Source organism: Leopardus geoffroyi, chromosome E1, assembly GCF_018350155.1.
Source record: "Leopardus geoffroyi isolate Oge1 chromosome E1, O.geoffroyi_Oge1_pat1.0, whole genome shotgun sequence".
In the NCBI taxonomy this organism is placed as follows: Eukaryota; Metazoa; Chordata; class Mammalia; order Carnivora; family Felidae; genus Leopardus; species Leopardus geoffroyi.
The window spans coordinates 59,591,374-59,617,242 of record NC_059330.1 but is presented as its reverse complement, the minus strand read 5'-3'; the positions used below and the strand labels follow the sequence as shown (position 1 = coordinate 59,617,242).

Below are 25,869 nucleotides of genomic sequence, written 5' to 3'. Positions count from 1 at the left end.
GGCTGCAGACAAAAATCAAAGGGAGACATGGGATCAAAGAGAGGAAAAAAGCAGTTTCCCATTTGCTTATTCAACATGTTTATCTCACACAATGAAAACAGATTGTTTTTTATTAAGCAGTGCAGATTCCAAAACCCGTAAGAAATAAACCTGAGCCTAAGTTTATTTTTGAAGCATTTCTGGAAAAGCTGATTTTCTTTGGACTTCCCACTGCCAAGACTGATCTTAAGAGGAACTCTTTCCTGAGAGCTACAGACGCGGGAACAGTGTCTAAGCTGAGCTCTCTGGGAAGCTGCTAAGAAGCCTGTCGTGCTCGGGAAAAGCAGCCTTTTTCTTTCTCTTTTTTTAAATTAAGGTTTTCTTTATTTATTTTGAGAGAGAGAAAGAATGAGTGAAGCAGGGGAGGGGCAGAGAGCAGGGGTGGGGGAGGAGAGAATCCCAAGCAGGCTCCATGCTGTCAGTGCAGAGCCTGATCTGATGCGGGGCTTGAACCCGTAACTGTGACTTCATGACCTGACCCGAAATCAAGAGTAGGACGCTTAACTGACTGAGCCACCCGAGTGCCCCAGGAAAGGCGGCTTCTAAACTGACAGAATTCAGGGGACAGAATTCACACAAATTCCCTCCTGATCCAGACAAATCCTAAGGAACACTTGCCTCTGAGCCAGATGAATCCTGGGGAACCCTTCCTCCCTGATCCTGATGAATCCCAGGGAGCACTTCCCTCCTGATCCAAATGAAATCCAGGGAACGCACGCCCCTGGTCCAGATGGATCCTGGGGGGCAGTCTCCCCTTGAGGCACTCAGCTACTTTCTGGCTCGGTCTCTCCAGATGTCTCTTCTGGAACATGCGGAGGCATCCTCACCAGTGACCTTCTTTGTAAAAATCTGGCCTACAGGTCTACAGAAGGGGAAAGAGAGGCGATGGGTGTGGGGTGGAGGGGTGGGCCTTGCCTCCTCAGCATGTAACACATCTGCTGTTTAACAGAGATTGCTACCAGCCTCCCCCGGTGGGTCCTTAGCTGGCCAGAACGAACCTTTCCAGTCCACGTGGGGACCAAAACGCCAAGGTCACTCCAAGCTGGTGCTCGGAAGGACTACCGGGTGGCTCGGTCAGTTGAGCGTCTGGCTCTTGGTTTCGGCTCAGGTCGTGGTCTCACAGTTTGTGGGTTCAAGCCCCACATTGGGCTCTGCAGCTGGTAGCGTGGAGCCTGCTTGGGATTCTCCCTCTCTCCTTCTCTCCCTCTCTCTCTCTCTCTCCCTGTCTCTCTCTGTCCCTCCCCGGCTCAAGCTGTCTCTGTCTCTCTCAAAATAAATAAATGTAAAAAAAAAAAAAAATTTATTTTTATTTTTTTAAAATTCTGTCTCTTTCTGTTTGTTAAACAAATAAAAGTCTCCAACACACGATCCAGTTGTGTTTGTTGTTCTTGGAACTTCTAGGCCGTTTTCCTCTCAGGTTTCTGGCAGAGGTGTTCCAGCTCCTCCCCCTCCCCCTTCCCCTTCCAGGAACCTGTGCCCCGGCCGAGCTGACCGGTCACTTCTTCCACACGACAGACATTCCCTCATTTCATTTTGACCATGTCTAATCTACCCTCGGAGACCAGAAACCTTGACACATACAACTCATGCCACCTCCTTAATAAGACCTTTCCTGATATGTCCCTAACCAAACCGAACCTTTCCTGCCTCTGAAACACCTGCGCATGAACCTGTGGGACATTAGACAATTCTTCAACATTATGCGCAGTCCAGAGACAAGGGACAGACCTGGGTGCATTCGTCAGGCTCTGCCACTTGTAGCTGTGTGACTGCCGGCCGGTTACTTGACCTCCCTGAGACTCTGTCTCCTGCTCTATACCGCCTACCTCTACGGCGAGACGGAAAAGTGGAATGAATTAACACATGACAAGTTAGCACAGACCCTGGAACACAGCAAGTGCCCAGGAAATACAGCTGCTCCTATATATTTATCACAAAAAATCCCAATAGTTTTAAAGTAAATTAAATCCAAGATGTTGGAACTGCCCCAATAAACTGAACTCCTAAGATTAATATAAAAAAACACGGTAATTTTACGAACGTGCCGCATGTTCATGTTTGGGACTTAAAGGTGGCCTCGGAGAGAATATTTGCATTTCCTGTATCTGAGAAGAGCTTACACGTGAGGCCTACGTGCCATGAGGAGACAAAGACCCAGAGAAAGCACAGGGGAAAGGCTCTGACATGACACTGGGGAGGCACACAGTGGCCAGTGGGCAGAGGAGACGATGCTCGCTGTGACGAGCCCCCAGTGAGACACCTGTCACAACCACCGCGTCACGCCCACGACCATGGCGACGGTTGCGGGCCAATGGCGATGAACGCGGCGGGGACAGTCACGTGCTGATGGGGACGCAGGTGGTACAGCCGCTCCGGGAGACGGCGTGGCAATTTCTCAGAAGTTAAACACGAAGGCACCGTGAGCCCCGACCAACACGCATGTGCACACGAAGGCTGGCACCGGGCGTTCGCAGCAAGCCCGTCCCCCGCGGCCAGTGAATGACGACGGGGACGCAGACGGACAGGCCAGTGATGGGGGGGGGCTACTCAGCAATGAAGAGAGCAGCACGGAAGCACCCCACAACGCGAATGAACTTTGGAAACATGCTAAGCGGGGAAAACAAGAAAACAAAACCCCGCCGGACCCAAAAGACCACGTTGTAGGATTCCATTCCTAGCAAATGTCCGGAAGAGACGAATCCACAGGGACAGAAGGACTGGTGGTGTCGGGAGCGGGGGCAGGGGTGGAATTAGCCGTGGGCGGCACGAGGGGTGTCACGAGAGCGACGGGAATCCAGCCACTGTGGTGACGGCGGCTCGGGTTGGTGGACTTTCTGGAGCCCATCGAACACGTGGACGGGTCTGTAAATAACACCCAGTAAAGCTGCCGAGCAGATACAGAAGGAGCAACCCTCCAAAGCCTTCCTTGGTTATATAAACGATGCTACAGAAAACACCACTGCGTACGTTTTACTTCCCTTGTGAAACATCATGCTTTCTGCACGGACTCGATGCAGAGGCAGGAGGGGACCGAACCGTTTACTGTCGTCTTCGTCCTAAATCAAACTAAATTAAAATTCTACCTTTCGGATGCAGAATTCTCTCCCTTCCCCTTCCCCTTTCGCTCCCCTAATAAATCAATGAGTGTTTTCCACTGGGAAAGCCAGTGATTTCTCGCTTCTCCCCACGTGACGGAGTGCTGTGTGGGCGGGAGGTGCGTCGTGAGCCTCGCTTGCCGTGGCCCGGCTCTCAGGGGGGCGGCTCTGACCCCGAGGGCCACTTCACTGCGCTAAGACCGCCGTCTCTGAAGCTTCCGCCGGTGGCCCTGGGGCTGGCACCTGGCACCCTGCAGAAACGTGTCACACGCAGCAGCCGTGTCACGACTCCTGAATGATCTGAAGACACTCACGTGTCGTCCAGAGTCTCCTCCCCTCCCCTGCGGGTCCCCGAAGGTGCCCCTCGCCCAATGCGCCATTCTGCGCCCTGCCGCATCCCCAAGGCATCCCTCCTCTGGGACCCTTCTGGTTTGGGAGCAGTTACTCGGAAGAGCTGACTCAAATCAAGTTCAGTTTACTACAACCCTGACCGTCCCCACACGGGCTGGCGTTCTGTCGAATCGCCCCAATTCCGCGCTCGTAGGTGTGAGTTCTTAGGACACCGTGAGGTTAATACACGGAATTCTGTGTTCTGGTATTGGGTCCACGAGCAAATTCTCTCACTACCTCACATAACAGTATTGCTCTTGTGTATCCGAGCTTCCGAAGGCTTCTCCATCGTTTTCCCCTACTTCCTGCAGTTGCTAGGGCGGGAGCACAGTGCTGTCACGAAGATGGGGGGGGGGGGGTGGCTGGCGTCACATGCCGCACAGGCTCCTGCTACCTGCGAGAGGAGGAGGAGCCTCCCGGACGCCCCAGGTGTCCCTGCAGAAGGCCGGGCTGACCGCCTTCCTCAGGGAAAAGCAGCGACGGCCCTCCCCGCGGCTCTGTGCCACCGGCTCCCTCTGCTGGACGCTGCGGTGAAGGCAGACTCAGGAGCCCGCGTCACCTGTGCTCCTCGCCCAGACCCAGCGGCCCCTCCCCTCGGAAGCCAGCCGGGCTCCTGCTCCCGGGGGTGGGCCCAGGTCTCCAGACGGCGAGGGCCTCCTGCTCACTGAACCACCACCCGCTCATGGGCGTCCACTGACTGCCCACGGCACGCTGGCCTCGCAGGGGAGGAGGCTGACCTCTAGCCGGGCGTCCGACCCTCGGCTCCGAGTACGCGACCCGCGGGCTGGTGAGCCCAGGCCATCCTTGTGAACGGTTCCACAGACGGTGCCCGGAGCTGCCCGGTCGCACGGTGACCTCTCATGTCGAGCTGCCAGCCGGCAGGGGGCAGGAGGCATCTCCTCGCAGCCACGCGGCACCCCGGAAGTGAGGCCGGGGCAATCCGGGCCCACCCCCACGCCTCGGTCGCATCTGACACAGTGATCTGGGCCCGGCTCCGAGAGGCGGCTCGAGCGGGGTGGGTGCGTTCTGAGCACTGACCCTGTGAAACCCTCTTTCCGAGCTCAGATTGTCCGGTGCAGCTCTGAGGCTGGTGTCCTCGGGTCAGAGAGGGCAGGCACGTCCTCCATGCAGGCAACAGGGGGCAGGGACCCCAGGACACAGGGCGGATGTGGGCTCTGCCACCCGAGAATGACCCCCAGCGAGTCCCCTGTCCACCCGCGAGTGACCCTCACCGAGTCCCCTGACCACCCGCGAGTGACCCTAAGTCCCCTGTCCATCTGCGAGTGACCCCCAGTAAGTCCCCATATCCCTTCCTCTCGGCATCCAGTGTCTGACCCCGTGGACTACACCCGCCAGGGCGTCTCACACGTCCAGGCAGAGCAAGGCCCGCGGAGGTGTCACTGGTTCCCAGTGGGCTGGCCGTGTGGTGCCCAGTCCTGTGTCAGGGGCGCACCTCCGGGAGAGCTGCTTAGCGCCACTGCGCCCCCCTCTGCCCGATGCCACGGCGCCAGCGGCTGCGAGAGTGGGGCCTCGAGCGGCCAGCCCTCAGAGGAAGGCTGACGGGAAGATCGGGCGAGGGAAGGACGGGAGTGTGCCCGCCCGGACACGGGCAGAAACGGCCTGGGCGCTGGCTTGGGCACGTTGGGCAGAAGCCCACGCCTCCCCCTCCATGCCCTCTGGCCCCACGCGGCCGTGGCGACCCGTCGGGTCACCTACCCGGCCCGCCGTGGCCCTGGACCTCGGCCGCGAGGGCCTCCCTTAGGCACGGGCGCATGTTTTGTTCAGGACGCTGGAGGGCACAGAGGCACAGGTGGGCGGGAGGGCCTTGAAAGGCGCCACGCTGTTTTGTCCGTTTTGATGACGAGGCCAGGACGCTGGTGTCAGAGAGAAGGAAATGAGGCCCTGAGTGGCCAGTGCAGGTGCCCCAGGGAGGCCTGGGGCACTGCTCATGCTCCCCCCTTGGTGGCTCGGCACAAACTCATCCCAGGGCCCGGCCTCCGTCAGGCCGGCCAATCCCAACAGACAGGGAGGCGTGACGGGGTGTGTCCCACACACAGGGGACCCGGCGTCCCCGCTTCCCCTTACTGGCCTCAGAGGGCTCTGAGCGGGAGGCCCCAGCGGCGGTGCTCCGGGGCGCGGCTGACTCACGATGCTCCGGTGGGGGCGCGGGGGGCCTGCTGCTCTCTTAGCTCACAGTGTCCCCGCGTCCCCGCCAGCGACCCCCGCTCCGCCTCCAGATTAGCTTCCAGTGAGTCATTCCTCATCCCGCCCGTGACTGGCAGGCGTTCGTGAATTACTGATTTTCCACCTCCACCAGCCGGCACGATATATTCACATTGGAAAGAACGGTACTTTGTGAATGAAGACTGGTGTCTTTCGGTCGCTTTCCTTCCAGACACCATATACGTGCACGATTGCGACCTGATGGCCGAGAAAACTCTAATCGCAACCACCGAGCCCACGCAGTGACCCTGCAGACCCTCTGCCCGTGGGGGCCTCGGAGGACGCTGGCTTGCAGGGTGACGGCGAGGCTCGGCGCACGGGCTCCAGGCAGCCTGCCTGGCAAACCCCTGCTCCCACCCACCCCTGCGGAGAGACCCTGAGCAGATGACCTGCCCACCCTGTGCCTCAGTTTCCCCTCCTTAGAGCGTGGGCAGCACCAGCGACTCCTTTAGAGGGTTCTAGCAAGGACTGTGAGAGTTGACACACAGAGAGCCCTTGATATGGCACCTGGCACAGAGCAAGTGCTCAATAAATGTTCCCGGCTATCCTTCCCGACTCTCAGCCAGAAGGACCATGGTTGCCTTGTGTTCCCAAGCAACAGCTCACGACATCCTCTTACACCCTCCACCCCCCGCCCCCCCACAGGGCGCAGCCAAGACAGGGGCTCTTACACATGGAGATTGCAGCAAAGCTGACAAATCGCTCAAGGGGTCAGAGCAGAACCGCCCCCTGGATCCAGGCTTTGGCCTCAGCCTGGCGTCCCTGGGCTCGGCAGCGGCCACACGGCTGCACGTGCCCCGGGGCGGGGAGCGGGGCACGACAGCTCATTGTACCCTAGACACAGGGCTGTTAGCTCCTGAAAATATGCTGCTGACACAATAGATGTTAATTATGAATAATTTTCAGTGCGCTCTGTGCCTGCAGTGATCAGAATGCTAACTCACAGCCCCGCGGGTGAGGCTCACCGTCTCCCGGGCTCCCCTGTGCTTCCTGAGCGCCCTAACATTTCCAGTGTCGTTTAAGCGTTTCATTACTTGATCTCAGGGCTGAAAAATGTCCCTGAGTTTCCAGGCATGGATCTCATTGCCGCTCTCTCTGAGGACTCGGAATATAAATACGTGCCCCAGAGGCAGCGAGCTTATTTATCAGGCTGCCGGGTTCACGTAGATAATTAGAAATTGGGGGTGCTCAAGGAAGGTTCGCTCTAATTTACTTCCCGACACGGCAGCTTAATGAGAAAACAAATTCCTTCCCCGGCTTTAAAGATCGCTAAGTAATTACAAGACACACACACCGCCTGTATCCCCTCTCCGCTCTTGTGTTGAGACCCCCAACAACACATGTTCTGCACACCTGACAAAGGTGGCAGGGGCTGGGAAGGGGTTAACCCTCGCTATCCAAGGGAGGCTTGTGCGGAGGAGGAGTCGGTGGCAGCTGCTTGAAACAAACCACGTTTGTTACAGAATTACCATGCAGCAATTTGGCGACACCTGTCCATCCATCTCCCCAGGGATGGCAAAGAGGACCACGACACGACGACACAACAGGGTTCAGGCCGGGTTTCTGACTCGCGGCGGCAGGGGAAGGCGCTGCCCCCCGCCCCCAGGACGGTGCTAGCGAGGTGAGGCTCACCGCCCCCACCAGCCTCCACGCCCGCCGCCTGGGGTCCTGTGACATGGGAGTCACCCGCCGTCCAGCCGGCAGGGCAGGACATCGGCTGAGCTCAGAGCCTAATAAGCCGTGGCCCTGGAGACCTCCCCTCACTCAAGCCATCCACGGAGGAAGGACAGCTTCCAGGGGATGGCAGGCGAGGGCGTGTGGGCGTGGGACACGTACGTCAGGCGTGGCCACTCACCGGACCTGTGTCAGGAAGATCCTTCAGAGCAAGGGCGCCGGGAGGGAAGCAGGGGGCAGAGACGGACGCTATTCTTATTTTCTGTAGGTCATTAAATTAAGGAAATAAAACCCAGTAACTCAGGCCCGTTTTCTCCGTTTCATCTCTGTGTCATGACTTGTCACTCTCGTCGGAGGGGTGTAGTGACCAGGGTCACGGTCACACTCAGAGGTGACAGGTTCTCGAGTACAGGCACTACCCCGTGGCGAGGGGAAACGAGAGAGTAAAACCAGATGCACAATGAAAGGGCTCAGAATCCTTAAAAGGCAAGATCGATGTCAAGTCCCGGCCCAGCGGACCTCACGTCTGCGTGTGGCCAGGAGTTCCACGGCCACGGCACAGTCCACGTGGCTCATGCCGTCTGCCACAACACTCTGCAGAGCCTACGACTTTGTTCAGAACGCACTGCTGACGAATGAACGAAACGGGACCAAGGGGCTGAGAAAACAGCCGACTCCTGTTTGGTGGTACGAGTGTCACGAAAAGAAGTCGTCTCACCGACTGACCGGGGCCGTGATCGGGTCACCCGGTGAGCTGCACTGGATGCCCACGCTGAGGGCCTCACAGCAAGGCGGGTGACGGCCACACACGTCCCACGCGGGGGCGACGGGGACGGGGTCGGCTACACAACCACCCCAGGGAGTCCACGCCGGCCCGGGAGCCCCAGCGACGGATACCCCCCGCCAGCTTGCGCGCGGATGTGACCCCGGGGCCCTGGAGCCCCACGGTCTCGGGAGGAGAGCCGGCCACGGGAAGTGTTGCCCAGCCGGCCGCCCGGCTCTCCGAGGCCTCGCCAGCCACCACCCCACCAGCGTCGGCAACAGTGTGTAACCATCTTATTACGGTTTCTCACACTCCTCGGAACTCATGTGTCTGGGGAGGCCCGGGTGGTTCAGGCAGTCAAGCGTCCAGCTCTCCATTTCGGCTCAGGTCACGATCTCATGGTTTATGAGGGCTCACGCCCTGCCTCCGGCCCTGCGTTGGCTACGCGGGGCCTGCCTGGGATTCTCTCTCTCTCTGTCAAAGTAAAGAAACTTCAAAGAAACTTAAAAAATTAAAATTTGTATGTTTGAAACACCCCGTGTCTTCTCCAAATATAAGCTACTTATAAGTGACAATGACTTCGGGTCCCAGCCGAGGTTGAGGCTGGTGCACAGACGGTGTCCGTGTCCCCACGCTGCTTGGTCACGTGGTCGGGAAGGCTCACGTGGAGTGGACGTGTGTCACAGGATGCCTCCCGACAGCCCTCGGACCCCCAGACAGTCTGAGGCAGGGGACGTTCCACACCCAACCCGGAGTCGGAACGATGTCTGTGAGCCGACCCGCTGACCCACCCAGGCGAGTAGGAGCGGTGAACTCACCGTCCGCTACTCCATTTTAGGAAGGTTTTGAAAAATATGACAACCCCACCCCCCCAAATCAGCTGTCGCCCCAGGAGCGTGGGGTTTTCACGCTTGGAACGCTGGAAAGAAGGAACGTGGCTGTAGGTCTCACCCTTAGAGACCAATCTCTGGGCTTCTGTGTCAGGGTGGTGACAACAACGCTCACCCCGGGGCATACTGGTGACAACTTCGCCCTAGAATGTGATGGGGAGAGCTCGTCCTCAGGCACAGTGGCCCCGTGGCACGTCGAGGCCGGCGGGGACGGCGCACGGGGGCCCGGCTGGGCTGAGGCTTCCGGAATGACCAGACTGGCCAGGGGCCTGCCCAGCCTCTGTCTGCACCGCCAGGCCCACCACAGGAGAGGCGGCCCCACATTGTGCGTGTTCGGAAATGCCCACCTTCTGTCCGCTCCAAGACCCGGTTCTGTTTTCTGTAGTCTCTCACATCTCGATGAAAGGATTTCACCTCGTACTTGAATTAAAACACAACACGACAAAACAGAAGCTCGCTCTGAGTCTGGACCGGTTTTCAGCTGTATGACCGCAGACCGCGTCTCTTCACATCCCAAAGGCTCCGGGGTGGAGGGTGGAGACAGGCAGACCGCGCGAGAAAAGGCGCTCTGGCAGGAGAGCACCACATGGGGCGTGATGAGGCACTTGGCACGTCGAGGGTGAGCTCCAGGTCAAGCGTCCCATGACAGTGGGACTCGCACACAGGAAGGGCCTCCGAATGGCCGAAGGGCACCGACGTGTCAGAAAGTGGCGACCACGCCAACACGTGGCCCACGCAGTGAGCAGAGGGCAGCGCAGGTGTCTCTCTCCTGGCCCGGCCGCAGCACGGACCATTCGTGTTCAGCATCCCACATCGCATGCTCGGTTCTAAGCCACATACAGGACAGCCATGGGCACGGACATGTCCCGCTGACGTGTGGTCGACGCCAGCCCCGGGCCAGGGCAGTGGCGGGAGACGGACACAGCCCCAGAGGGGGAGAGCCGTACGGCCCCTGTAACCAAGAGCTACGATTCATGAGAAAAACCGGAGACGCTTTTCCAGGAACATTCTCTGAACGTAGAATCCAGTCGAGGGACCTGGACGGCCCCATCAAACATAAACGTGCCAAGTTTCTGCCTAGGCTGGGAGCTGCAAACTCAAATCTGCTTATTGAAAATGCTTCTGATAGACTAAGCGCCACTGGGGTAAAAAAAATCTAAAAGTTAAAACAATAGGTTAACAGCATTTTCTTGTAAACGGAGAAACCTCTGAGGCAAAGCTGCAGAAGCTAAAAACCCGTATTTCCTCGGAAACAGGTCCGGCGGCTGTGTCTCCTGGAGCCTCCCGTCCAGGTATTTCCCCGGCGCTGCGGAATCCCGAAGTCTGGAACCCGTCCTGGCACAGCATAAACACAGCCGTTGCAACACTCACACGCAGCCTCGCCGTAGCCAGGTGACCGGGGGGGCGCAGCGTCTCAGGTGGGGAGGGGCCCGGTGCGCCTCCGCTCAACCACGCGGGGTTGTGTCCGGAGGGCAGTGACTCAGGCCCAAGCCCACGCACCGCGAACAGTTGCTGCAGTGGAGGCCTGGTCTGCCCTCTCCCGTCCCCGCCACGACCCCCAAACGAAGCCCCGTCCTCGATGCCCCGGGGAAAAGTGAGGTTCGCTCTGGACGCACGCAGCCTGTCCCGGTCACTCTGGACGGTGAGCTTGTCCGAAACCGGGATCACCTCTCCTCCACTGCACAGAGCTCCCCCAGAGTCACCAGCGGTAGCCACTGATCGTGACCAGGGTAGCCGCGTGAGAACACTCTCCTCCTCCAGGCTTTACCCGAAACCCAGATGATATCCAGAAACCCGCGGCTCCCGGAAGGCGGGGCGAAGACCTGTGTTCGAGGGGCTGGGTTGGTGCCAAGGGAGAGCCGCCGTGGAGGCTGGAGGGCCATCCTGTGAGCCTCGCCCTCAGAGCCGCGGCTGACCGCTCCGGGTCCGCATTCCTTCCACCGCCCCCGGAGGCGCTCAGGAAGCAGCGTGGAAGGTGCTGCTGGCGACACTGACGATGCTTTTCTTCTTAAATTAAAAGAAAAAGAAAAACCACACACCCAGCCTGCCCACACTTAACCGACCGTGAAGCACCCCTCGGCACAGTAGGATGGGGAGGAGAGGGGAGCACGGTGCGTGCTGGCCTCCGGAAGCACGGGGCTGCACGGACGCCCACAGCAGGCTTTCCGGGAAGGACGCCGGCGGTCACAAACCCTGACACCATGACTTCGGAAAATAATGCTCGACGAAAAATACCAAAATCTTCGTGATTAAGGGTGTTCGCTTCCACTTTTCAACCCTCATTAGCCAGCCTTCGTGAAGCGAGTGAAGCCTCCTCCCCGGGGAACAGCAGGCACGTCTCACAGAAGAAAAGCCACTTCTCCAAGTCCTGGTCTCAGTTCCTTCCGCCCCGGCTCCTCCAGCCGGGCCGCGCCTGCCGGGCCTTCCCGGAGTCACTCCGACCTGTGCTCCCCTATGGAGTTCTGACTTCCCCATGTGACATGTCAATTTTATTAACCGTACTGTCGTAGAGTAAGCTGGGTTTTGTGGGCGTGCAGATCTGAGCGGCCACCCCCACAATCAGGACGCCCAACATCCCATCACCCCACATTCCCTCACACTCCTAACCCTACAACCAGCGACCCGTTCTCCGACCCGATCGTTTTGTCTTTTCCAGATGGTCACGTGGATGGAATTAGACCAGGTGTCGCCCCCCCACCCCCGAGCTGCTGTTTGTGACCCCACAGTGCTTCTGGGGCCACCATGTGTCACGTATGAAATGTTCCCCCCGTTTCCTGCTGGCTGCGCCTGCTAGACGATGCACATTCTGCTCATTCCTTCACCCCCGAGGACATTTGGTTGTTATCAGTTTGGGGCGATGACGGTACGTCGCACAGACACTGGCATACAGGTTCCGTGCGGACAGATGCCTGGGAATGGGGCCCCGGGCCCCGTGGGAGGCCCACCTACAGCATGGCGGTACCACCTCGCCTCCCGCAAGGGCGCGTGGGATTTCCGGTCGTCCCGCACCCCCGCCAGCACCACGTGTCGTCGGCCTTTTGTTTTACTAACCCTGTGGTTTCAATGTGCGTCTCCCTAACGGTTAATGGTGTCGAGCATCTTTGCGCGGGCTTCCTGGCCGTCCTTCAATTCTCGTTGGCAAAGTCTCTTTTCAGGCCCTTTGTCCAGTTTTGAGGGTTTTTTTTCTTACTTTTGTTTTGAGAGATCTTCATATACTCTGGATACAAGTCCCTTGTTGGCTGTGTGATTTGCAAACATTCTCCCCGAGTCGGCGGCTTGTCTCTCCACGGTCTGAGCTGTGTCTTTCAGGGAGTAAACATTTTAAATTTTTATGAGGTTGAATTCAACAATTTTTTTCTTTTGTGGGTCGTTGCTGAGGGTGTCAAGCTGCCACACGCATTTTACGTCTGGGAGAGTGACAGGACGGGAGCTGGCTGTCCCGACGCGGTCTGGGTACAGGGAGGCCTGCCTGGAGGAAAAGGGTCCCTCCAGGGCCTGGTTGCCCCGCCGGCCGTGCCACGGGCTGGAAGATGCCAGCCAGGAAGCAGAGCTGAACTGAACGCCAGCTTCCTCCCAGTAAAAAAAAAAGAGAGGTTTAACTCAATAACTTAAGAAATTCGTATTTTTACTTAAGCGTTGGTAGCTCCTCTCCTCTGGAGAACTCAGAACATGCGACGCTCATGCGTCCACGTGACTCATCTGGAGTGGAGTTTGGTCAAGAGCAGCCACGACCGTGCCGGGCGACGGGACGGGACAGGGCGGCGCGCACGGGGCTCCCCGGCCGGAGGGCGCGCGGGACACTGGCCACCACACAGAGACGTTGGACGGCTGGCTCCCGCCCTGCCTGAGGGAGAGGAGCGCACGAGTCTGCCCCAGGCACAGGGGGGCAGGGAGGGAAACCACCTCAGGAAAGCGGAAGCCGAGACCTCTCTGAACGGGCCACAGGAAGCAACCAACCCGTGGATAAAACGTGACTGCTGAGAACTTGCCGGAAGCGGTCTGCATGTGGCAGCACGAGCTCGGGTACCGGCCCACACCGCCCAGCCCACGTGTGCCACGGTGCGGCCCTCGCTTCCCGACCACGAGTGCGGGAGAGCCGGCAGGGACCGCACAGCGCAGCCTGGGAGAGGGGAGTGCACCGAGCAGACGAACCGGCCTCGAGCACCATCACGACAGCTGGACATCACCGCCTCCCGCCAGGTTGCAGCCCTGCGCACGTGGGGAGAGCAGGTGCACTGAGCAGCTGTGACAGGACGACAGACACCGGCCCGCCCGTGTGCACAGCACTGTGCACGAGGCCCAGCTGCTCGCGCCCTCGCTGACCCCTGCGAACCGATGGCACCCCTCTGCGGTCCCGGCTCCGGGACCCTGTCCTGCCCGACGACGGGACACGTTTGGCTCTCCCACTTGTGGCCACACCCCTGGTTCTCCTGCTCTGGTGACTCCAGCTCGCCCTCACCCTGCGCCCCTGCCGTGGCCTCCCTAACGGAGGCTTCTGGGTCGCTGTCCGCCGTGGGCTGGTTTCGCAATAACCAAGACCTGCTCTTCAGCAGAACAGCTGCAGACCTTCCCGTCCGCCCTGATGGCGCCGAGCGGTGTTCCGCCGCCCCTGCTGCCATGATCGTCCTGCTCACTCACCCCTGCCCCCATCACCGTCCTGCTCACTCACCCCTGCCGCCATCACCGTCCTGCTCACTCACCCCTGCCGCCATCACCGTCCTGCTCACTCACCCCTGCCCCCATCATCGTCCTGCTCACTCACCCCTGCCGCCATCACCGTCCTGCTCACTCACCCCTGCCCCCATCACCGTCCTGCTCATTCACCCCTGCCCCCATCACCGTCCTGCTGACTCGCCCCTGACGCCATCACCGTCCTGCTCACTCACCCCTGCCGCCATCACCGTCCTGCTCACTCACCCCTGCCCCCATGACCGTCTTGCTCACTCACCCCTGCCGCCATCACCGTCCTGCTCACTCACCCCTGCCGCCATCACCGTCCTGCTCACTCACCCCTGCCGCCATCACCGTCCTGCTCACTCACCCCTGCCACCATCACCGTTCTGCTCACTACCCCCTGCCCCCATCACCGTCCTGCTCACTCCCCCCTGCCCCCGTCACCGTCCTGCTCACTCCCCCCTGCCCCTGTCACCGTCCTGCTCACTCACCCCTGCCCCCATCACCGTCCTGTTCGTGAACAAAGTTCCCAAAGGGAAGCAGGCCAGTCACGTGCCCTTAGACACTCACTCAAAACCTACGAGGAGTAATTATATTCACTGAATTGTTTGCGGGCGACCTAATTTTTCTCCACTTATGTTCATGTGCATTCTGCGTAGAAAATTCAGACGATGGGCAGGAAGCCACGCCCGCCAGCACAGCTGCTCCCCCAGACCCCGCACGGTGAGGGACTGTCTTACCTGGACTCCCACCTGCAGACGGACATGCGGTCGTGAAAATGCCCTCGGCGGCCTCCTGTGCACACTGTTCACTTGCTTTTCTGCCCACAGAGCTGGGCACACTGTCTGTGCCGGTTCGAGCGGCACTGCCGTGGCCTTTCTGCTGCCACAGAGTGCCCGCGATCCCCGGCAGGACCGTGCCCTTCGTGTCCCTGATGGGGACGTTTACACCTAACATTCCTGTCTGTTTCCCCTGACACACAGGCAAGGAGTTTTCCAGGAAAAAACCCAGAGGTATATTTGCCTTTCCTGCCTGACTTGATTAAACTCAGGCCCTCGCTGTTCTCGCACACACTTTTCTCTATCAGGACTTAGAGAACTATTATCTTGTAGTTAATTCCGGAAGAAACGGTGTCCAGAGTGGAAGGTTTCAGCACAACCAGTAGGTGAATCAGGACGAGCCAAGGTGAGTCGACACACACACGCACGCGCAGAGCAGACACAAGAGTGTCCACGACAGGAGGGAGACGGGCCGCCGTCGGCCTGGAAGGGCAGGGAGAGGCCACGCGACCGGGGCGCGCCCGCCTGGACCTCAGCCTTTCCCGAGACAGCACACAGGATGGGGGCGCCGGAGTTCAGCACGTGAAAGGGGGGCCGAGGGACAGGGGGTCAGCGCTAGGCCATGACCTCACTAACCCACTCGGGGAGCAGAGAGACCTCTGGGAGCAGCCTCTGCTTTGGCGTTGTGTTGGGAGTATCCGCAAATGTTCACGCTTTTCAAATGGTTCCGTGTTTCCTCCGTCGCGGCCCCACACTTAGTCGTGTGCCACGCCGACCACCAGTGCCACCGTCGGCACACGGCCCTCCCCGAGGGGCAGACGTCCGCACCCGCAGGCTGACAGCAAGCACCTCCGGGAACCCCGCGGGCCCCAGAGCCGCACAGCGCCAATATCTTACTTACTTTTCTATTAAATCCAGTGTGACCCCGGGCACCAGACTCACGCACTTCTGCATGCAAAACCTGCAGAGAGAGGAGAGACAGTCAGTCACAGCGCAGGGACAGAGGACACGGAGTCCCATCACGGGGACATTTAACGAGAAGTACCATGGGCCCCCAATAAGCAAGGGGATAAAGGGGGAGGCTGAAAATATAAACCCAGACTTTCTTAATTCTGGACCTTTCAGATTTACGAAGAAATCCTCACTGCCCCCTCCCCCACCATCAGCGGAAGGAGAGAAACAGGACGCGGGGGCCAGGTGAGACAGGAAAGGAGGCATCCACCCAAATAGTGGACAGACCGGGTTCCCTTTCTTTTTCTCCTTGGTAAGAAAGCAAGCTGGGGAGAGTGCCGGAAGGAGTGCGAGTGATCTCCGGACACCCCAGAGAAAAACGTGGGAGGAGACACAGAAAAGCGAATTCAATCGTATCACTTTGTTGCCATGAACTCGAGCGTCACAGTGAGACTGGACCCCGCAGGCCCCGTCTGCCGTGCGTGCACAAACGGGGGGCGGGGCAGGGGGCAGGGAGCCACCCTTCCTGCCTCCTGTCCCGGCCGCTGGCACCCAGCAGGGCAGAAGCAACACTCAGTAACAAGGGCAACGTGCAGCGCTTAGTGGGAGACACGGGAAACGCCTGCTTTACAAGTTAAGCTCAAATGGCCCTCCAACAAGCCGAGCAGACAAATGGCAAACACGCGCACCTCCAAGAAGCATTTCTGTGCATCACTAGCTGCACACGAGACGTGGGGGAAGGTCGGAGAGCAGTGGGCCCACGGGGAGGGACGGGCCCCAGGGCCAGGCACACGAGGCCTGACACGTCCGAGGTGGCCGGGGGGGAAGGGCGAGAGGGAGACAGGGAGGGTCGGAGAGCAGCAGGGACGGAGGCTGGGAGGACACACGGCTCCCGAGGGCGGCCTCCAGGGTGGGGGCACGTGCAGTCGGCTGCCGGGGACCCCTGGGCACCTCTGGGGGCCGAGCCTCGCCCGCCAGCATTCAGGAAGTCGTTTTCCTGGTAGTGGCTGCCGTAGCCGGTGTTGTCCCGTTCAGAGGGAAGCCGCACAAGTGAGGGTCTCTGCCTGGCGGAGAGGGCGGCCCCTCCCACGGGCACAAAGGGCTCGCGGCCTAGATGCTCCATCCGCCGGCCAGTTCCATTCCACGCAAATCCTGTTTCCTCGGCTTCCGATGGCTCTGCCCGCACCCCCAGGCACCACCGCCCCCGCCGGCAGGTTCAGAGCAATCAGGATCTCTCGTCGTGGGACAGAAAGCATCTTCGGGAAAGACGTCTTCGTTCTCATCCTGGGTCCTATGCAAACCGTGCCAATCTGTTGTTTGTCTTTTTACCTATAATGTACTTCTTGATTGGCACTTCTGGATTCCGGTGATGACAGAATAATTTGTATCCCGCTAGTCCTTTTACCAATAATGGTAATCAGTTCTGGACAAAATGCAAAACACAGCCACGTAAAGGCACCAAGAAGCGGACAGATACAGACAGAAAGGGAAGGGATGTGACCCCCGACGGAGCAAGTCTGGGTGAGTCTGCTCCACCCGGAGAGCCCCGCGGGCACAGCCCAAGCCACGCAGCACGCGGGGGCCACGCTCAGGGGAGAAGCAGCCGCCTCGGCTGAGCAGTGTCTCGGAGCCCCTGGCTGACCTTGCCCCAGACACGCGTGGGGCGGGACTCCAAGGGGCCCCGGGGGGACAGCGGCCGAAAGGACGGACGGAGATTTCGACACCGCCCGCCGGCGTGCACACAGGCAGGGAGCGCCGGCACGCCACATTAAAGGGCCGGATTCACACCTGGACTTCCCACAGGACTCCCGGGGAGGCGATCATGTTCCAGGATTCAGAGCCACATCCCAGCACCAAGAGCAAAGCCAAAGGAGACCAGTCCTACCACCAAGAGACCACAAGATCACGCAAACGGCCCGCGAGCAGAGAGCCAGACGCTCCTCAGAGGTTCCTAACCGTGGCGCCCACGATGGAGTATCCTACCTAGAATCTGGAGAAAAAACAGGCCACAGAACCAGACTCACGGTTGGCCAGATGCTGGGGTTAGCACACAAAGACTTTGAAATTGTAAAAAACAACTGAAGCGTCCTCTGGGAAGTAAGCATTTTAATACACCTGCTGAAAACACGAAGTTCTACTAAGCAGAAAATTAAGCACACGTTCACCCTGTGGTTCTTCGTGGGAGCGCGGCGTGGACGGATCCGTCACGGAGGCGCCACGAGTGTTACCTTGGCCAATGATACCGAGGCCCTTTGCGCCAGAACCGTCAACGACTTGCTTCTTTTTCACACTGTTCTCTCCTCCCCAGTGTGACACTGTTGCTGGCCCACGAAAGGCCAAAGAGCAGGCAAAATCAGAGGCGGTGACAATGGCTCAGAAGCCCTAAGATCAGATGCCAGTGATTCTAAATTTTTTTTTTTTTTCAACGTTTATTTATTTTTGGGACAGAGAGAGACAGAGCATGAACGGGGGAGGGGCAGAGAGAGAGGGAGACACAGAGTCGGAAACAGGCTCCAGGCTCTGAGCCATCAGCCCAGAGCCCGACGCGGGGCTCGAACTCACGGACCGCGAGATCGTGACCTGGCTGAAGTCGGACGCTTAACCGATTGCGCCACCCAGGCGCCCCAGATGCCAGTGATTCTAAAACACAGCCAGTGGTGCCGTTCAGTGCGTGACGGAGCTCAGAAACGGGCTCGGGCCACTTGTGACGCCTCTTTGTCAGACGCGCCAACCCCAGACTGTCGGCGAGTCCTGTCTGCCCTGCTAGTTGCACAGCACCTGACCCGACCCCTGCTCACCTCCTACCCGCTGACCTCCCAGGCCAGGGTGCCCAGCCGGGCACTAGGGCGCTTGGGGCCGGATCGTTCTTTGTCAGCAGGCGGCATCCTCACCGCGGCCCAGGGGATGCCAGCAGCACCCGGGCCCCAACCGTGACAACCGAAGACGTCTCCCACTGTTGCCGAATGGGCCCTGGGGGGCACAACCACCACGGCTGGGGGCCACAGCCCCAGGCCAGGCACCCGTATCTCACACATTTTCCAGACCAGTCTCTCTGCTTCCACTCTTGCCTGCCCTCCCTACCCCTCTACCCAGCAGCCCGAGCAAGCCTTCTAGGAGGGAACGTGAAGAAGAAACGTTGAAGTAAGTCGTTTCACCTGCTTCACAGCTCTCCAGAGGCTTCCTGCCCCTCAGAATAAAAGGTAAAGTCCTCACAGAGACCCACCGAGGAAGGTCCTGCGGGACACGGCTCCCGGCCACTGCTCTGACTGGAGCTCCCCACACTCACCCTTGCTCACCCGGCTCCATTCACCCGGACACGTCCTGTTCCTCCAACACACCAGGCAGAGACCCGCCTCAGGGCCTTTGCACTCGTGGTTCCCAAGGCCTGCCGCATCCTTGGCCCGGAAAACTGTGAGATTTACTCCTTTTTTTATCTAGATTTTGACCTCCACTCTCTACCCCTTCACTCTGCTTTTTAACACCGGTATTTCTCACTCCCTGATGTTGTATTAGATAGCTGTTTACAGCTCACCTTTACTGCAGAAGGTAAGTTTGGGGAGTAAAAGGACTTGTGTCACCCTGTTCATCAGTACGTCCCAGTGCTTGATGGTGCCCAACACATAGTTCTGCTAACCGACAAATACACGTGAGCCCCCGAACACGGCAGGAGACTGATTTGGTGGTTTTCATGGATTTCTAGCATTTCACCTATATTCTGCTCTTCCTGTCACTCTTGAAAGCAGGTAGCTTCCAGATTGTATGCAGAACAAATTCATTAATATTAAAAAAGAAATAAAGACAAAACCTAGTTCTGTAACCTCAAAAAGTATCATGTAAGTGCTTGGTGTTGTTTCTGAGAATGGGAATACAGTAAATATTTTTCTGACTAAAATAAAAACCAACAAAAGAAAACATATACATGCCATAAAAAAACATAAAAATACAGCAAATTGCAAGTGAAAATTACCCCAAATCCTAAGGTAACTGCTAACATTTTCACTTTTGCCTTTTGCAAAAAATCGAATCCTGATTTAGTTTGTCGTAGGACGACGGGAAATCACGGTCACTGTGAAGTCCCAAACAGCGCAGACGTGCGTGACGGGCGTGCAAAGCCTGTGGTCCGGCCCCCACCCTCCTGCGCAGACGTGGCCACCGTTAACACTGCTTCCACCCTGCGCTTCCAGACCGTGCCCAGCCTGTGCACGCAACCGGTGTCTACGACTGGGCTTGTTTCCTTCTACCAGAGAATACTGTCATACACATGACAGCTATTTCTTAAAAACATTTGTCCCCTAATATTTTCAAACCTTCAGCAAAGTTGGAAGAATCTGCCAGGAAGTGCCTGGGGTCCAGCATTAGCGTCTGAGGTCATCACATCTCCGTCTCTCCCTCGGTTGATTCACTTTACTTTCGGGGCAGGCACCGCACCCCTCCCCCCTCTGCACTCTTCGGCACGCACGCCTAAATCCCCAGATTTGCTCGGTGCTTTCGCCTGCTGATGCTAATGTAAGATCACACGCAATGAGAGCACACCTCTTACCGCACATTCACGGAATTTTGACAAAGGCATACACCTGCGTTTTTTCAGTAAATACGGTAAGTCCTGTAAATCTCAACAATCTTCATAATAACGTTTTCTCTTCTCTAGTTCTATCGTAAGAATACCACATATAACACACACACAAAATATGTTTTGATGAGCTGTTATCGGGAAGGTCTCCTACAGAGACCACTACCAACAACCCAGAAACTTCCCTCCGGCCTTCCCGGGCAACTCCCACTTCTTCCCACTGCCCACAGAGACAAACCTTGCTCTGATTCTCCCGGTGACTTACTCACAAGCGTCGGGTGTGTACTTTTATACCAGGCCCTTTTCAGCCAGCGTGACTTTGAGGTTTATCCGTGGTCTTGTCTGGATCATGAGTTTATTCTGCTTTGCCGCTAACTGGTGTCCCATCATCCCATCACTGGAATAGACCGCAGGTTACCAGGCTGTTTCCTAACCCGCCCTTGTGTGTCTTGGGACGGTACGAAAGCCGACACGTAGAACATCACCTTCTTCAACGTCTGAATGAACCCTGTTTGTATGAACACTGAGTCTGTTGTCCTCAGGACGCATTCTTAGAAGCAAACCTGCCTGATGAATGGGTGCACTTGTGCTGAGTTACTCCCCATTGTCTGAGGGCTTTCCAGACAGGAAGAGTCATTTACTGTCACATCAAGGCTGAACGTGCTCAGTTTTTCACTTCCTGCCAATACAGGGTTTATCACCATAAAAAACAAAACAAGCGTCTGCCCGACTGATAAGTGGGCATGCCAATGTCTTTGATTAATATTGAGGTTTAATGCCGGTTAATAATTTTTTAATTGTTTTTCTTTTGCTTGTTGCCTGTTCATGCCCTTTGCGTTTTTGTATCGAGGTACTCATCATTTTACTGATCTTTGTGTTTCCTACATTAAAAGAATCAACCTTTTGTTATATGCTGCACAATCTTCCCTCATTTATAAACGTACAGTTGACCCAAAACCAACACAGGGGCGAGGGGCACCACCTCTCCCGTAGAGAAAAATCCACGTGGAACTTTGGACTCCCTGAAACTTAGCTACTAATTTAGCCTGCTGCTGACTGGACACCTTACCGATAACAGCTAACTGAAACATATTTTGCACGTGTATCACATATGGCATTCTTACAATAAAGCAAACTAGAGAAGAGAAAATGTTGTTATGAAAATCGCAAGAAAAAGTGCATTTACAGCACGTACTGTATTTACTGAAAACAGTCTGCATGTAAGTGGACCCGTGCGGTTCATACCCGAGTTGCTCAAAGGCCGACCGTATTTTGAATTTTGTTTTCTTTGCCATACAAAACTTAAGATTTGTGTTTGATAAAATCTACCACTCCCTTTATGGCTTTTTAATTCTCCCAGCTGATATTCTTCCTAGCACTTTTTTGAGTTTTCTTTTTCACATTTAAATCTTCATTATGTTTGGAATTTTTTTATTAAGAAAGGGGGATTAAAGATTTTCAAATGGTAAGCCACGTGCCCCGGATACTAGATGCTGAGTGGTTTATTCTTTTTCTAAATTACAAATTCCGACACACGTAGATTCTGTTTCTGGAGCTCTCTATCCTGTCCCACTGACTCGAACGTCCACTCTTATTCTGACTGTACCTTGAAGTGGCACTGATAACTGGTAGGATGAGGTTTCTTTCAGAAACCTGTTTTCTTCTCTTTTTTAAAAATTTTCACGGCTATTCTCAAACATTTATTCTTCCAGTTGACCTTTAAAAAAATCAATTTGTCAACACTGTGCTAAATTTATGGTTTAATTTATGGAGAATTTATGTCCTTAATTTACTGGGTCTCACCCTGTAATGGTGTGGCCACCTCCTCCCTTTATCAAACTGTGTTTTGTTTCAATCAGTCAAGTTTTATGGGATTTTCTATACACACATGCGGTGTTCTGGGCCAGCTCATTCTTGTCATTGTCTGTTGCTGTCACTGCCGTGAATCAGATTTCCTTTCCTTCCCAGGATTTCCTTGCTGGCTATGTTTTTAATATATAAAAAAGGTAACACGTTGCAAACAATTATCGTGAAGTCTACCATATGTGAAAAGCGTGAGACACAGAAGTGAGTTTAAGCAATAATAACGTAAATACAACCACTGCCCAGGTAAAGAAATGGTGCAGCCCCACATCCACAGGACCGTGGGGACCCCAGGCACCTGCCGCGCCCCCTCAGAGGCTGTGCTCGCCCGCGGTGCTTGGCCAGCGGCCGGCCACTGCTAATCGTTTTCCAAAGCATTTTTTTTTTTTTTTGTTGCAAAGCTGAAATTCAGATCACACGTAAATAATGCAAATGTGCCTTCTCTTTAGAAGACGTACACCTTTCATTTTGATTTCTCATCTAATTGCGATACAGAGTAGCACTTCTGGAATGGTTTGTTGAATGAATTAGAGTCAGCACACACACCCTTCTCCTGGTGCTACTCACACTGATGGAGACGCAGAGTGACGGTGGCAGCTGGTGTGGAAGAGATTTCTCTCATGTGAAGGAAGCAGCCTTCTATTTTTATTACAAGTTTTTATTAAAATTCATTTTTAATTTGATCAAATAACTTTCCTACTTGCACCTATTAAGATGATGAATTATATTAATAGGTGGCCTAATAGAAAGCAATCAAAGCAGTCCCGGGATGGATCTCACGTGGCCAAACTTTATTGTTCTCTTACTGTCTGTAGGCTCCTAGTTGCTAATGGTTTATTTTGAACTCAACTGTAGCAGCTCTGAGTGTGTGTGTGTGTGTGTGTGTGTGCGTGTGTGTGTGCGTGCGCGTGTGCATGCCTGCATGTGTCTGTGTATTGCCCTGTGTCTCTGTGCGCGCACACGGAGTCGTGGTAACCTCTGGAAAAGCGCGTGCCGTGGTGAAGTGCACAGTGAGCTCACACTCCACTGTATTAAGATCTCTCTCCCGGGTTTCTAGAATCATCATCTGTATGCTGAATCTTCATTCTCTTATTTGTTGTACTTCTCATTTTTTATTGCTTTCCATTTCCTGGAACACCTACTCACTGGTAACGGATTTTAAGGTCACTTAAATTTTGGAATTAAATTTTATTTCTTAAATCTTTTCCTTCTCTTTGCTGGTTCTCTTTTATTTTGTCATCTTAATATTTATCTCTTTCTTTTTTTTTTTTTCTACTGAGACTGTTTTTACATCATTTCACCGCAGGCACAAAGCAGCTGCTGTGTCCTCTGCCCAGGCACAGGAGAGCCTCTGGTTATTCACAAGGACCCTTCTGGCCACAGCCGAGGCTACGATGATGAGGGGACTCAGGGAGGGGGCCGCTCACCAGAAAGAGCAAACACTGGACAGAAGGTGGGCACCTTCAACACTCCAGGAGGCGGGCAGGGGGCTGGAGACCGAGCTCCATAAAACCTCTTGAACCAGGAGGTGTGGAGAGCTTCCCAGCTCAGGAAGACACCGGCACTGCCTGGAGGGGGCGCACCTCCCCCCCCCCAACACCCCCAGGCGGGAGCCCCTCTCTCTAGAAGCTGCTCCTATGCCTGGTGGCAGCTGGGGGACAGAGGACGGCCCTGGCAGGCTGCTCTTCAAGTCTCACTTGCACGATGTTCCCACCGAGGTTGTGCTCGGCCAGAGAGACCGGCTGGGAGCTCTCTTCCACAGGCGGCACCGGGCGCCTCCCGGAGCCCACGAATGACATGCCCAGAAGCTTCCCCAGACCGGACTGTGTTCACGGAGGCCTCCCCAGTGTGAAGCACTCCCACAAGACGTCGGGCTTGGAATATTCCCTTCTTAAAAGGAACTTGGGGAGACAACTCAAAGGGGCGATAAACACACTTCAAGTAAAACAAGGAAATTCTTTGGCATTTCATTTACTCCAGCAGGTTTCGAAAAACAAACCCCCATTTGAAACCAGTGCGTCAATTACCTGGAATTTGTAACGAAATTAAAAGTCTGTGGTTTGGTACCGTTAGGTCCTAATTTGCTAACTTTAAATAGCTGCCCCTTCTAACGATGCCTCGCAGCATACTCTCCCGAGGGGCGTCCAGCCCGGAATGAGGACACGACTCCAGGGCTCAGGAGCTCGCTATTTCGGGGCCGCCCCGCCTCAGGAGCCAGCCGGCTCAAAGAAAAGCCGATGATCCCATCGGTCAGAGGAGGACAGACACCCCTTCATCTGCGCTTTCTTCCGTGCGAGGCAGCGAGCTGACCCGTCTGTCTCTGGGCCACAGCCCCAGGGCCGGGCGCTGGCGGGTGTCCCTGGGGCCCCAATAGCACCTGCCTGGAGCGTGAGCCTGGACGCCTGTGGACAGGTTTTTCAAGGGAATGGTGTGAGCTTCGTGAGGGTTCTGTCCTTTTAGTTCAGAAGAGATTAAAATGTCTTTAAAAAAATGCATGTTGAAGTATCGGGGAGTTAATATCAGAATGTCTATAATTTACTTAAATTAGGCATATAAACAACACAACGAAGCAAACAGTTGTAAAAGAGGGGGGATGAGTACACAGGGGTTCATCTTACTACTCTCTCAACCATTTGTGAGAACGGCTGGAAACATCCCACGATAAAGAGTAAACAGAGACGAAGAGACAGACGGACTCAGTACAGACGTTCCTGTGTTGATGAGCCAATGTCAGGAAAATATTTAAGGGACATATGTACGTTTTTCAAACGTCAGTCGTCTGGTTCCGCTTTTGAAGACTGCTGACACCTCGAGGGAGGCCCCAGCCTCTCCCACCACTGCGCTAACGTGCAAACGCAGAAAACCAGCTCCTTCCTACAAAGCAAGCCTCTTCCTTCAGGTGGCTGTCATGGCCCACAGCCAACGAAGGAAGCCTCGAACACCTGGCCAGCCCTGCCGGCCTGTTCCCACAGAGGCCGCCCGGTAAAGTGAGATCCGGCTTGTTCGAGACCACTTCAGACTCTCCAGCCTCCTCGGCCCGGTGCAGACCCTGGCTGAGAAGGGAAAAGAACACGGCCTCCTGCCAGAGAGGAGAGGTGAGCAAACCCCAAACCTCCCCGAGGAAGCCCAGCCGGGTCAGGAAGGCGCAGCTGTGCAGGGCGGGGACTCCTCCTGTGACAGGCACGTGGCGCTCCGGCCTGCTCACCCAGGACCCCACGAGAGCCCCCCCTGCAGTCTGACTTAGCAGGCTTCTTCTGGCACTATTAAAAATCAGCCAGTGGTGGGGCGCCTGGGTGGCTCAGTCGGTGAAGCGGCCGACTTCGGCTCAGGTCATGATCTCGCGGTCCGTGGGTTCGAGCCCCGAGTCAGGCTCTCTGCTGACAGCTCGGAGCCTGGAGCCTGCTTCGGATTCTGGGTCTCCCTCTCTCTGATCCTCCCCTGTTCATGCTCTGTCTCTCTCTGTCTCAAAAGTAAATAAACATTAAGAAAAAAAATTTTTTTTTTTAAAATCTGCCAGTGGTGCAGAGAAAGGGGGCAGGGGGCGGTGGCTGAGGCTGTGACCCCAAGGGAGCCCCGGCGCTCGAGCACCAGGACAAAGTGGTGCTCAGGGGCAGAGAGGGAAGGCTCACCCCTAAATATACACCTGTTTATGCTCACAGGTGGCAGCCGGCCTCCATCCGTCTTTGTCTAGGACACAAGGTGGCCTTAGGGCAGACGCATGAAGTTAAATTTAGGTAGAAATTAAGTGGTTCTTTCAAATGGAAGGACCACACACTCGCATTATAAGTGTCTGCCACGGTCATGCTTTTACTTCTCTCGGGCCCCCTGATGTGCTCTTTTAAGAAGCTTCGCCCTTGACCCCGGTCTGTGCTCTGCATCGCGGAGTTCGGTCTCGGATGTGTGTGGCCTGTGTCCATAGGCAGGAGGCGCCAGCCACCCGGCCTCGGAGCCTGAGGAG

The 25,869-nt window shown here is 56.1% G+C and overlaps 1 protein-coding gene across 6 annotated transcripts in view; it reads right to left on the bottom strand.

The window, feature by feature from the left end:
• The window catches only part of RPTOR (regulatory associated protein of MTOR complex 1), a 334,714-nt gene that overhangs the window by 121,077 nt on the left and 187,768 nt on the right, over positions 1–25,869 (bottom strand). For all 6 annotated transcript variants that reach the window (XM_045489812.1, XM_045489813.1, XM_045489815.1 and 3 more), the window contains one exon: positions 15,429–15,488. In XM_045489812.1, coding sequence (XP_045345768.1) covers positions 15,429–15,488 — 60 coding nt within the window. The remainder of the gene's footprint in view (positions 1–15,428; positions 15,489–25,869) is intronic.